The sequence below is a fragment of the Pipra filicauda genome, unplaced genomic scaffold (genome assembly GCF_003945595.2).
Source record: "Pipra filicauda isolate LSUMZ 115617 unplaced genomic scaffold, ASM394559v2 scaffold23_size5868930_pilon, whole genome shotgun sequence".
NCBI lineage: Eukaryota > Metazoa > Chordata > Aves > Passeriformes > Pipridae > Pipra > Pipra filicauda.
In genome coordinates, this window is record NW_024104354.1 from 2,330,954 (window position 1) to 2,344,197 (window position 13,244).

Consider the following 13,244-nt stretch of genomic DNA (forward strand, 5'->3'; position numbering starts at 1 on the left):
TGACAAATGAACCACTGGTAGATGGTGAATAGTTTCTCATTACACCAAGACTGATGTTATACCTGCATGGAAATAATTTACATCTTGTATCTAACTGAAATGCACAAAAAATCCACCCAAACACAAAACACCTAATCCTGAGAAGAACTAAATATCTAAGCAAATTATTATAAACTACAATTTAATGCTCTTCAGTCTCCTTTTTCAATCCCCTCACTTTCATTGCTATGGCTTAAGTTGCTAGAACTGAAGCTGTGTCTTTCTGTTTTGAGAAGTGCCAATCACAGATTTGGTTTCTAGAGAATTGCTATGGTATAATTTTAATATAGACTTTAAAAGAACCATGTCATCTGAAAATAACCCATGTTGTGTGATTTCATGCTTGTGTTGAGGTGTGTTAAATCCTACAGAAGGGTACCAGGACCTGACTTTGGGTGAGAAAATTTGGAAATAATAGTGTTAATATGAGCATTACTTAACTGCACTTATTTTGTAAGCCATCTTATGTTTGTATATTAACCCTGCAAATATACATTTTTAGAGGGTTATGAGCAATGGTTCCTTAGAGCTGTTCTTCTGACACAGGAGGCTGTGTCATGTCAAAATCATAAGCCCTGTGCTTATTTAATCCCATGCTTTCCCTTCATCAAACTATAGGTGCCAGGGTGTGCAGGTTGGTGACTCTTCTAGAGGCTCAGTATTCAAATGCTTAAGGTCTTTCTCACATTTGTTCACTTTTGGTCGTCCTTCACAGAAGTCAGCATGTCCTTCTCAGAAAATTTGTTTCCTAATAGAATACTTCTGTGTGTGTAAAACAAAAAAGGGACAGGTTGTAAATTCTCCCATGCTCTGTCTTTGGGCAAAGCTGTGCGTTCACTCCCAAGCAGGAGGAGAAAAAGTGCAATGTTATTTAACTACGTGATTGAATGAGAATGTTTTGCAGTTGTACAATAGAATTAAAACCTTCGCCATTGTTATCTCAAAAAATAGGTAGACATTGCTGTGCATGAATGGTGATTTCAGGATTTCACAAAGGGAGTACCTTCACTGACTTTATTATTTATACTATTCAAATTGTATGTTCCTCTTAAATATATATAAACTCATTATAGAGTACCCGTTTTGGCTTTAGATCTGAAACATATTTGGTTTCATATTACTTTATTATGATATTGTTTTCACAGGGAAGTAATGATGCTGATGATTAATTGACAATTAATTGACTCTTGGAGTGCGTCAACTGTGCTGAGAGACTATGGTCATACTGAATACCGCAACCACTCTGCCAGTGCTGCTGCTGCTGCTTAGGAGTGCAATGAGTGTATTGCCAGGAAGTGTAATTAAATGAAACATGTTTTTTCTTGACTTGAGCTTTTTATGAGATTGTTCCTCAGGGTTATACTTTTTAACTGTTACTAAATGCGTTATCTTAAATCTTCAGACATACGTCAGGCAGAAACAATGTTTTATGGGTATTTTTTTAAGCTATACTTCTTTTGGATGTAGTCTAAATTACTGTATGTCTTTAAAGTCTGTAACTCCTTATGAGTGGCAGAGTTCCAGGTGATTAAATAGGAATAAGAACTTAAGAATGGACTTCATGGCAGAGAGAACAAGAAGTCCCAAACCCATCTCTAGTTCTCATTTTTAAATGTTTGGGATTATTGTTTATTGTGGTTTTTTATTCCTCTTTCCTAATTAAAATATTTAAGGTATTCTGCACACTGACTTGCAAAATTCTGCATGTAGAGTGTAATCATTAGAAATACTATGTGGGAATAGACAGATCTGTGTAAATTTAGATAAATGGCCTCCTCTTTCAGCTAGCAGCACATCAACAATTACCTTTTACCTGAAAGTACGTATTCTTTTCCAATAAATATTCTGCAGCTTTAAACAGGGGTATGTTAATTACTTCTTTATGCCATATACTAATAAAACTTAACTTAAATAAGGGCCTTCATTGAACAATGCAGTTACTGAGTTAAAAAATTCTTTCTTTAGATCAAGAACAGGAAATATCTGCTTTGAATAAAGTTTTCTATTTACGTGGTAAGGACTTTTCCTCCACAGTGGTGTTAGGATTTTTGTTCTGCGTTTTAAAGTGTACTCAAAACCAGTTGAACAGAAATGCCGGTAATATAGCTTAAATAAACCAATCAATCAATCAATTAAGTTAGCACTGTTATTTCAATTTAGGATTATGTCTGGTATTTGAATCTCACTTTGGAAAAAAACCCAACCCAAATATATTAAATGCAAATCATACAAATTTCAATACCTTAAGTTGCATGGAAGTCTTGGTCTGGAAAATTTCCATCCTCCAAGGAAAACTTATGTAATCACATGATAAGATTAACGTTGGGGATATCGCTGTTGCCTGCGCCTTTTTCTCATCTACATCTCTCTTTTTTTAAAATACAAAAATCAAGAGCTGTCATTAACTACACAGGTTATATTTTCCTCCAGCTGGAGGATGTGAAAAATATGTATGAAAAAAATTCGAGTGAACACTTTTACCTTTGAAGGACAATTCACGTCAATCAGTGATGCTTCCTGATGTACATCAGTTGTATATCATCTCAGATGACCATGAATCAACAAGAAGCAGCGGCTTAACTCTGCCTCCTAACTCAACAAAATATACACCTTTCTAAGCAAGGGCCACTTACTTAACTCAGAAGCATTTGGAATAGAGAGGGATTTAAAGGGATTTGTCAGTAGTGATGACTGAATTTAAGACCTGGATTGTACAGGGAGGAAAACAGAAACGGGCACTTAGCTGTGTTCATGCAAATGATACTGCTGATCTCAGGAAACATTACAGCAGTTAGTCCATGCTAGACTGCAGCCAGTTGAGCATTGGAACTGTCTCCTTCAGCTCTGTCTATTCTGTGGTAATTATTTAATGCTTTCTGACAGACAGGGTAGGATGGAGGCATGGGGAGGGTGGTCTCTGCTGACCCTGGAATGCCTTAACTCTGGGCTGAAAGTCTCCAGCAGATTAGTGTCCCAGATGTGACACTGGCATAGACAGGATTTTCTACTGACATGAGCTAGTTGTTGTGTTGTTAGGGTTAAAACCCTGTTCTGCCCTGGAGTCATGGACTTAAACATCTACCCCAGCTGAGAGGCATGTTTCCAGCTCTTGAGTTTTTGCTCAGCACATTTCTGGGTTGTGTGCAAGTGTTAGGCAGCAAATGGCTGGTGGTTTTCTTTCAGAAAATTTATAAGAAAATAAAACCATATTACTGAGGGTTTTTTTTCTGGAATACATGGAGGGTTTTTTTGCTGAAAAAGACCCAACTTTATAAAGCCAACTAAGTATTTGCTTTTCTGAAGAGAAATCTAAAACCTTAAAAGAGATGTTTTAGATAAATATTTGATCATTTCACAATTACACTTCTGAAAAAAAAATCCGAAAAAATCTTGATGAATCCTAATAAGAAGAAATTGTGTCAACCTTTGAAGAAATTTTCCAAGTCAGATAATTTTTCAATACATGTACATGGTACAAATTTACAGCAGTACAATGACCAAAGTAATCAGTAAGAATATACTAGTTCTTCCTGAGGAGGAGTATAGAAAGCCTATAACTTAGTTTTCTGCTGCAAAAATTCTCTCAACTAAACTCAGCCAGTATTCAGTTTCACAGCCATCACTTTTTGATCTGAGTTAATCAGAGACATGGAAAGCTCATACACATAAATGAACCAACCACAGGCTAGAAACTCTTCTAGATGCAACAGTAGCAGGACAAAAATCTGTCAAATTTTTAGTGTCCATTTTGAGACAAACTAATTGCATTTTCTTCCCTGTGTCACCACTGACTACTTACATGAGGTGTGATGTAAGGCTGTGACCTTATTCAGAGTCATTTATATGGCACTATGCAATCCCATCATGTCTTTAAAATATAAGATTAAGTTGAAGCTACATTTTTGAACCAGAAAAAAAAATCATGCTTTTCATTGACATTTCAGTGTAGAATCATCACCTCAAAAAGATCAAAAACCTGTTGTCATTTTCATATCTAAAAATAAATTCAGGTGGGGTTTTTTTCTGACATTCAGTGGGCTATATTTTCTAAATAGGGATACTACGGTGAAACTATGGATATATTTTGCTAACTTTCATCGTCTGCACAAACAGGTATGAAGAACAAACCACAGCTGTTAACATCAGAGAAAACAGAGCAAATAAAAAAGGAGAAAACAAGGAATAAGCAAGAAAGACTTCCAGGTTTCTGGAGATATTTTTTTCCTTTTAGAAAATCTAACTTCTTGGACCACTTGAGGTCTTTTAATTTTCATCCTGTTTAATACATAACACATTAGTATCTTGACCCTGCTTGAGATGCAAGCCACTGTTATATTAAAATTTTGATTTTTTTTTTTAAGGAAAAAAAACCGGAAACAACATACGACAGGTTCAGTTTGTGCAATAGGTAAAGGGATAATAGGACAAAAGAGATAATAGATAAGGAATAATAGTAACCATGGTGGTGTTGGATCAAGGGTTGGACTTGATGATCTTGGAGATCTTTTCCAAACTGGTTGATTCTGTGATTCTGTGATTGATTCTATGAAATAGAGAAAAGAGGAAGAAAAATTGAAGATGAGTAACTTGGCCCTGGAAGATATAAACGTTCTCTTTGTTCATGTGATGTCAGCCTGTTGACTAGAATAGGGCTTCTGTTAAAATAACAGGTAGACAGCACACATCTTATCTGGTTTAACATTATAATGACTTGAAAATGTTTTAATTTATAGTTTTTGAAAGTCAGTGTTTTCAGAAGTGTTTAGAGATTCAGTACCATGAAAGGAGCTCTGTAAAACTTCTCAACCTGTCCGATGAGCACAGGTCATGTCAACTAAGCACCATAACTGAAACCTCTACTTTTGGTTGTAGAAGGTAGTGTCTTCATTTATATTTGAATATTGTGTATTTTAAATACCTCCTTTGAAAGCTCTGATTTGGAGTGGTGCAGGATTATAGTACCTCTATTATGTTTCGCCTCTGTTAGTGGGAGTCGGATAGGTTCATATATGTGAGTGTGCTCAGATAGAAAGACCTTTTTCCCAAGCTTTCAAAAAAAGATAGAGGAAGATGCAGAAAGCAAGTCATCATGAATAATAAACCATGAGCTTCTTACCGCAGGTTTCATGAAAAACAGGAGAGATTGTGTCTTGTTGCATGCACTTATGTTTTGCAATCCCAAACATGTTGGGCATTTTAATGTAGCATGAATATGGGGCTTTTGTTCTCCATGCCTCTGGCAGTTAGGAAATGTCAAGCAGAAAATGCACTTTGCCTGCAGGGGAAGAAGTCACCGAGGTGCCCGTTGGTGCAGTATCTCTGCAGGCTTATTCACAACATGGCAAAGAGATGAACCCTGACAGCTGGGTCTTCCTTGCATGTCAGCAACAGGGAAAACACCACAGAGGAGCCTCAAAGAATGAGGTAAAATGGGGAAAATAGGTAGTTCCATGCATATTCCTTTTTAGTCTCCTGTCAGCTTTTTTCTTGGCTGCCTTGGCTAACAAGAGGTGGATAGGAATTCACAAGGACAAGAGAAGGAACTACATCTCAAAGTCAGGTTTCTTCATAGTTACTGAAAATGAAAAGTGGATTCCCATTTTCACTGCAACCATCTAAACTACTCAATCACTGATTATCTAATTACTTGGCTGAAAATGTCATTTGAGAGTCCCTTGCTGTAAGAGAGCAGAGCAAACAAGGCTATGTGTAAGTAAAATCCAAATAAAAATTAACTGTTCACTTAAATCTGCAGAGTTTAATGACTATTATGTACCATACCTATTTTTATCACTATTTTTCTGTATTTCACTCCTTTGCCCTAATGTGCCATATCAAATTATTATCTTTTCGCAAGTATTCTAAAAGTTGCACAAATTGTAACTGCAAATTGTGTTGTCATTCACTGAGGCTGCAAGTGCTCTGGAAATCAGGCCACCCTGATCTAGATATTTAATTGTAGATACCTGCTTTAACAACTGATGTTACACCTGGGACTACTTATGTGCAGTTCTAAACACAAGTGATTTTCTGAATTTGGCCCCCAATTTGACAAACGTCATTGTTGTTCATCATTATTTGTAAGGCTGGCCAGAGGACAAGAATTTTGTTTATTTGAGAAAAAAATGACATTTTGGAATTTCTTTTCAGCTTGGAGCAAAGTAATCTGTACAGATGCTCTTTGTGGAAAGTGAGAGAGGAAGTGTGAGGCAGCCTAAATAACCAACTTATTCTATGAGCCAAAATAACAAATAGCTGTGTAGAGAGGCAGCACTCACCTGGGATGTAGAATGGCACATTTAAATCCCTACTCCAGTTAATCACTACAATAGAGTATGAAATCATAGTTTTTAGGTTTTTTCTCTGCTGAAGTTATTCTAGTAAATAAATACAGTTAGCTATTCATCGGATCAGAGAAGGGGAGCTCAACATACCTAAGAGGTCTGGTCCTCTTTCTTCTCTCATTTCAATGAGAAATAATGATGTGAGCCTTAGGAAGCTGACCATTAAAATATCTCCATACATTTCTGAATAATTCATGATTAATGAGATTTTCCGAAGATGTTTTTTAATAGAATTTTGACCACTCCTAATATTTTCTTTTTAAAAACTTGTTTAAAAACAGAAAGAGAAAGACCTCTTCAACCGAGTTGTAATAAAAACGTGTAAAAAGCATAACTTCACTGCTGCTCTTCATGACTTATTTCTGCATCTGAACAATATAAGTTATCCTACAAGATGCAATAGAAGTATGTTTAAGGATTTATTCTTTTAGTTTCCTTTTTCTTTTCCTCACTTAAGAAAGCTGAACAAAACTGTTTTTTGAAGTGCTGTTATTATTTAGGTAACTGACACTAAAAAATGATGACAGGATGTGAGTTTCTAATTTTGGTGATATCCCATTGTTTTGAGAGGAAGCTGGTTTTGAAGTAGTGATTGTAAGCACAGCATGCAGTGGGATCTTGTAGCAGCAGGCAGAACTGTCACATGTTGGGACAAAAGTACTCCTTTTTCTTGGTAGATATAGGGATAATATTCCCATGACCATTTCTTTTACTAACCTATACATTATGTGGAACTTCAGAATTCTTGACATATATCCTGCTATTTAATGTATAAGCTGCCATGTTACAAGGGCATTTTTCTTCTGTAGTATTTGGATAAATATGCAGGTATATTATGGGGCAGAGGGAAGAAGCAACATCAAGCTGAAATGAATTTCTGAATCTTTGTCATTCAGTCTGATATATTTGGGATTGAATTCTTATTTAATGGGAAAACTGACTCTTATCTCCTTCAAAAATACCTTTTACTTCCATAGTGCAGTACAGTAATGCATGATGATGGGAGGATTACTGAGAACAATGAACAGTTCAGATGATCTCCTATGAAGTATTTCAATCTTGCCTCCCGAACAAAACTGTGGGGCATCCAATTAAATTGGCATCCTTCCATTAATTTCTAAGCCCAGTGAAGTGGTTGTGCACTTCTTGGATGGACATGCAGGTACTCAGCATCATTTGGACTCGGTACTTTGTGGATTCATACCTACAAGGTTGGTCTTGATACACACAGGCTCTGGCTGCTTCTTATCGCCCTTCCTCTTTTGCAATTGATTTAGTTTTTTGAATGAAATGCAGAGAGATAAATTGTGTTGACAATATTTTAATAATGTAATAAACTGTTCCTGCTTACTGTGTTCTGGTCCTCTGGTAGCACATGAATGTGCTTACAAAATAAAATGGATGTAAATTTACGATGTATATACATTCTTTTCCTGTTTAAAATAACCTTCTCTCTCCTGATGCTCTAGGTGACCCTGCCTTGGCAGGGCGTTGGACTAGATGACCTCCAAAGGTCCCTTCCTACCGCAACTATTCAGTGATTCATTGGTTCAGTGATATTGAGGCAATACTGCATGGCACCCTGTGTCTTAAGAGTTGCATTGCCAAAGCTTGACTTTTCTTGTAAAAATATTAATCTTTATTTTATTCAGTTTGAAGGTAGATATGATAGAATGTGATGAAAACTTTGAAAGCAAAGGCAAGGGAAAAAATCCTTTCATTTTAATACTGTCCTCTATATGCTGATATTTTGTGGAATATGATCTTTCTGAAAAGCAAAATAATTTTTTTCAAAAGTATTCATGTTTGCCCCAGGGACATCATCTCTGACAGAGATGATTTAACATCATCCATCCAAATAGAGAGTGAACACTTATACGGGAATTAAATAATTTCAACCTACCCTGAAGTTTGGTGATCTAATTGTACTGGGGGCACTCGGGCACCACTGAGAGCCCTCCAGCTCATCACTGCTGTAAACAGGCTGAAACACCCAACCTCTCAAGAATGACTTCATGTTAATAAAGTCTTTACAACTGAGCAGATTTTAAAATAATTCTGATTTCTCGTAGATGTCAAAAAAATTGTAAAGTCCATTTTGAGCTGCTGAAGAATGTGGGGTATACCTCTAGGCTCACCCTAGATACACAGAATCTAAGGGCAGCTGTAATTTGAAATACTACAAAAGAGGCAGAAACAGGGGTGAAAAGCTCTGACTCGTTCAGACACCAAACTGGTTCAGACTTTTAGCTGGTTTATATCCCCCTCATGCTGGAATGTTGCTAAACAAGATTGGGCAGGGAGAAAGACAAGTGACAGTGCAAGACTGGGATGAGAGAAGAGAGAACAAGAAAGGTGGTAACAGAGGTTTTGTCAAGATGTAGAATTTATTTCTGTTCCCCACTAATGCACTTGGGCAAAATGAAATTTTTGGCAACTTCATTTCTTGAGTTTGCAGAGTGCTGAAAGTACATCTCAACATAACTACAATATAACATCAAGTCTTTTAAAATAAATGTATTACATAATTTTTATATCTGTCTTCATACCTGCATTAAAATAGTCACATTGAGATATGTTTTCTTTTTTTCTTTTCCTTTTCATTTTAACCTTGACAGGTTGAGCCATTGATCCAGAAAGGCCATGAGAATCTGGTACACCATATCCTGCTTTACCAGTGCAGCAGCAATTTGAATGACAGTGTGCTGGACTATGGGCATGAATGTTACCACCCCAACATGCCAGACTCTTTTCTCACATGTGAGACGGTAATTTTTGCCTGGGCCATTGGAGGAGAGGTAAGATGAATGTCTGTCTAGCATGGTTCATCAATGGGACTTTACAAGGGGGTGTATCATAATGAAGTTTCTTCCTAGTATATTAGAGATTACTTAATCTGTCTGTTTTTAAGGATACACAATCACAATCCCTAAATGCCTCATCAGTAAGTCCTCAACCTCTTATTGGCCTTTTAAGTATGCAATGCAATGGTGATCCTGAGTGACAAGCCAAAAGTAACAAAAATAGTATAGATGCCATAGGGGAGCTTTGGAGCATGGAAATCTATCACTGTATCAGCTTGTCCTATCAGGTATGAAAATACACTGCCTCCAGCAATGACCTGTGGAGAATAACAGAAAGGAAAGCAGTGTCTGTAGGTGACTTTGTAAAAGACACAGACACAGGACTTTCCAAATAGATTTAATTAGTTATGTGCCTCACCAGGGCCTGGTTTCATTGTTGCTCCATTCAGGCATATCATTCTGAAGTTTCCTACGCAGCCCCAGAAGACATCATTTCAGTGTAGGAGAGACCCTGTGTCAGTGCTGAGCCAGCACAAGGACCACTTTGCTCACGACAGAGGGGGCATATCTACAGAAAATACAGGCTCTGATTGCCATGTTCACCCCAGGCTGTGTTTTCAGCTTATTTCATATGTCAATTTAGGCTCCAGTTAATGCTTTCAGCTGACATAATGCACCATTACTGCCAAAAGAATTCCACCCCTTTACCCCCGTGATTCACTGTGTGCCCACACAAATGATGGTGTAGGCACAGAGAGGCACTGGGGTGATGATAGTTTCTGAAGCCTTCATTTGCCAGCCTGCAGTCCAAAACTATCTGCGAGTGCTGCAGTGCGAGGAAGCCAGAGCTGTTACGTGGACTCATCAAAAGAAATTTAATCCACTATGAGCATTATCCCTGACATATGCTTTGAGCATTTTTGCCACCAGCTATGCTCTGACCTAGTCTTTGTACTTTCGAGTATCTTAATCTAAGTGAAATTAAAAACTCATATAAATAAGTTATCATTTAACAAGCACTATGGAGGCTTTTGCAAGGATGATCCTGATGTTAAAGATCGGTAGAGAGGAATCTGACAGATCTGGGGTACATTCAGGTTTAACCTAGTACCCACTTCATTAACTTCAGTTTACCCTTACATTGAATGAAGGTGATAATATTTTTTACTATATATTACAATTAATTCATTAATGTCCATCAAGCATCAGAAAGTTGGAATCTCAAATGGCACATTTCAGAAAGTTAGAATCTCAAATTGCATATTAAAATATTAGCTATATACTATAAAATGTTGCAGATTAATTCCTGTTGCAGTGAGTTTGGTAAATGAGTTCATTTAGGAGATACTGGCATTTTGGTTTGATTCAGGAGTGGGCTTCTGAAGTAAATCTCCCAGTTATTCCCACTCAGGAAGCTCTTTTTATCATCATGAGTGGTTTGAGAATTTTCACAATCCCCTTTGGAATGAAGTTAAACTGAATGTGCAGGGGTGAACCCAGCACCTTCTAGCAATAAATGAGGTTCAGTGCATGGGGGCTGACCAGAGCTTGTCCAAAGGAGCATCATTTGGGGGCAGTGGGTCCAGCACAAGCTGTTGCAAGGTACAGAAACTACTTCTTTTGCAATATTGACTTGCTAATGTAAATGCAGCCATGAAGATCATCTTTATTGTTCAAATAATTTTACTTAGAATACAGTGATTTGTTCAGGAAAAACAAGTTAATTACATGCAACCTCAGTGTTCCCTGGAAATTGCTGCTTGTAGAAACTGGGAACATTTAAAATGTTGATTCAGTTTTTCATAAGGGTTTTATTGTCAGGCTAAGTGTTTGATGATGCAATGTTTATACATTTAAAATGAAATTTTCCTTTTCTTCTCAAACAACAAATACAGAATAAATAATCATAAGATCACAGGATAATGCAGATTGGAAGGCACCTCAGGAAGTCTCTAGTCCAGTCTCCTACTCAAACAGTGAGGTCAGACTTGTTTGCTCAGAACTTTGTCCTCTAGCTATCATGGGATCTACTATTTTACTCTGATAGAATTATTTAGTTTACTGAGCATATAATAACTATATTATATCAAATTGTCATGTTCACAAAGCTGTAAAAGAAGTTACCTTTGTAAATTTTATCATTAATATGATCACATCATTGCAAAAAGAAGTCACTGTATTTATAAAGAGAAATTAACTCTTAACTGTGGCAAAAATGCCTGAACTCTGTATGCGTGTATTGATTTCCAGGGCTTCACCTACCCTCCACATGTTGGCTTATCCATTGGCACAGCATCTGACCCTCTGTTCGTTCTTATGGAGGTGCATTATGACAATCCATCATACACAGAAGGTTTGTAGCCTCACACTCTTTAAAACATGCAACATTGGAAAATGTGCTAGGCACAAGTGCTCATCACTGCATTGCGTGGCGAACAGAGCAAATACAAAACCACGGCTTACTTTTTCTGATCGGTAGTCCCTGATTCACAGTGTTTTTCTCACTGCTCTCAAAAGTTTAAGCCAAAGTCAGTGAGAGATTCAGGTATACAAGAAATTGGGGACCAGGTGAATAAATCTCCTTTTATCACTACATTCTTCTTATTATCTCTCTCTCCGTTTGCTGGGAAATCCAATCAGAATGAAAACAAACAGTGTAACACTCAAACTGTGAGGCAGCAACACAGGGAATGATCCTTTTATTAATTTTTTATAGTTTGTTTTTTTTTTTAAATCTACCTGAACTGTGGGCAGTCTCTGAAGTTGAAGTACAGACTCAGATTGCTAGACCATTCAGTGGGTAAAAGCAGTTTGTCTTATAAGATAAACTTTAAATTTATAACAGTGTTTTTTAAATGTTCCTCCCGAAAGTAAATTTTATTTAGAAGAAGTAAAAGGAAGAAAACAATAAACTTTAGAAAATCAGGGGAACTTTGAAGCTGTCTTTGGGAAAGATATTTTTTGTTCTGAAGCAGAAGTTTGTTAGCTACTGTACCTGAGAATATTCTGGTGATTTTTATACATGAACTGAGTAAAATCCAATACAGCATAGTGTACTGGCCTTTCTTTACACCCCCGTGTTTTAAAATAAAATCCACTATGTGGGTTATGGTGTTCTGTCTTACTGTCATTTCCCCCCTTCATGTTGTTCTAAATTAACTATCTTTTTTTTTATTTATTTAGTGGCAGACTCTGTCCTTTTAGCATACACATTTGCATGGGATACAATGAACTTTGTTTGCATCCTTGATATTGTATGCTTTTCCATCAAATGTTACCTGCAAGCCTCAGAAGTCGCATGCGGAAAAACTGTGTCTGATTTGGTTGTGTCCCTAAATTTATCATTTTGTTTTAATTGACTGTGCTGTATGACAGCATTGGTTTAGTTCAGGTGGCACATACAAAAGCTGGAAATCAATAATGTTTTGTTTCCTTTTCAAGCAATGTGGACAATTGCAGGGACACTCCTGGGTGAACACAGGATCTCACTGAAGACCTGGAAAAATTCAGACAGTGTAGGCAGGGAAGGGTGCCTGTAATCCAGGTCCTGCATCTCCTCCTCCCTGGCAAAATACACAGTATGAAGTTGTGCCAGGACTGTGAGAGCGTACACCTGAGTGCTCTATCTGCTTCACATGGGGACAAAAGAATTCTCCTGACACAACACCAAACTCGCCACTGGGTGACCTTCAGTTTTGTATTCTGTCATCTGTGTTTCCCCAGCCTGGGTGTCATGGTGAAAGGCTGCACTGTTTCCCTCACTTTGTGACCTGGGGTAACGTTTTCCTGATAGACTCAGAGTGGCAGTCACTGTTGGCTCCCAGTCAGGAGCAGTTCAAACATTTTTAATTTAATGTGGATGATTCTGATTTTGTAGTCCTTAATTTCACTTTTCATTTGAAAGATGGCCTCTTTTCAGATTGTTTATCAGAAACTCTGACAGACCATAAAAGTGTCTGACATTTAGATGTTAGCAACCAGTTTGAGGGGGAAATTCCACAAAGGAAAAATCCAAGTTGATGAGATTTTATGAATAGCTCCAGGAAGGGAGTGAGTT

At 37.2% G+C, this 13,244-nt stretch overlaps 1 protein-coding gene across 2 annotated transcripts in view; it reads left to right on the forward strand.

The window, feature by feature from the left end:
- MOXD1 (monooxygenase DBH like 1) overlaps window positions 1-13,244 on the forward strand; it is a 50,540-nt gene that overhangs the window by 22,739 nt on the left and 14,557 nt on the right. For both annotated transcript variants that reach the window (XM_027746657.2, XM_027746655.2), the window contains exons 5-6: window positions 9,002-9,181; window positions 11,438-11,540. In XM_027746657.2, the coding sequence (XP_027602458.1) occupies window positions 9,002-9,181; window positions 11,438-11,540 (283 nt within the window). The remainder of the gene's footprint in view (window positions 1-9,001; window positions 9,182-11,437; window positions 11,541-13,244) is intronic.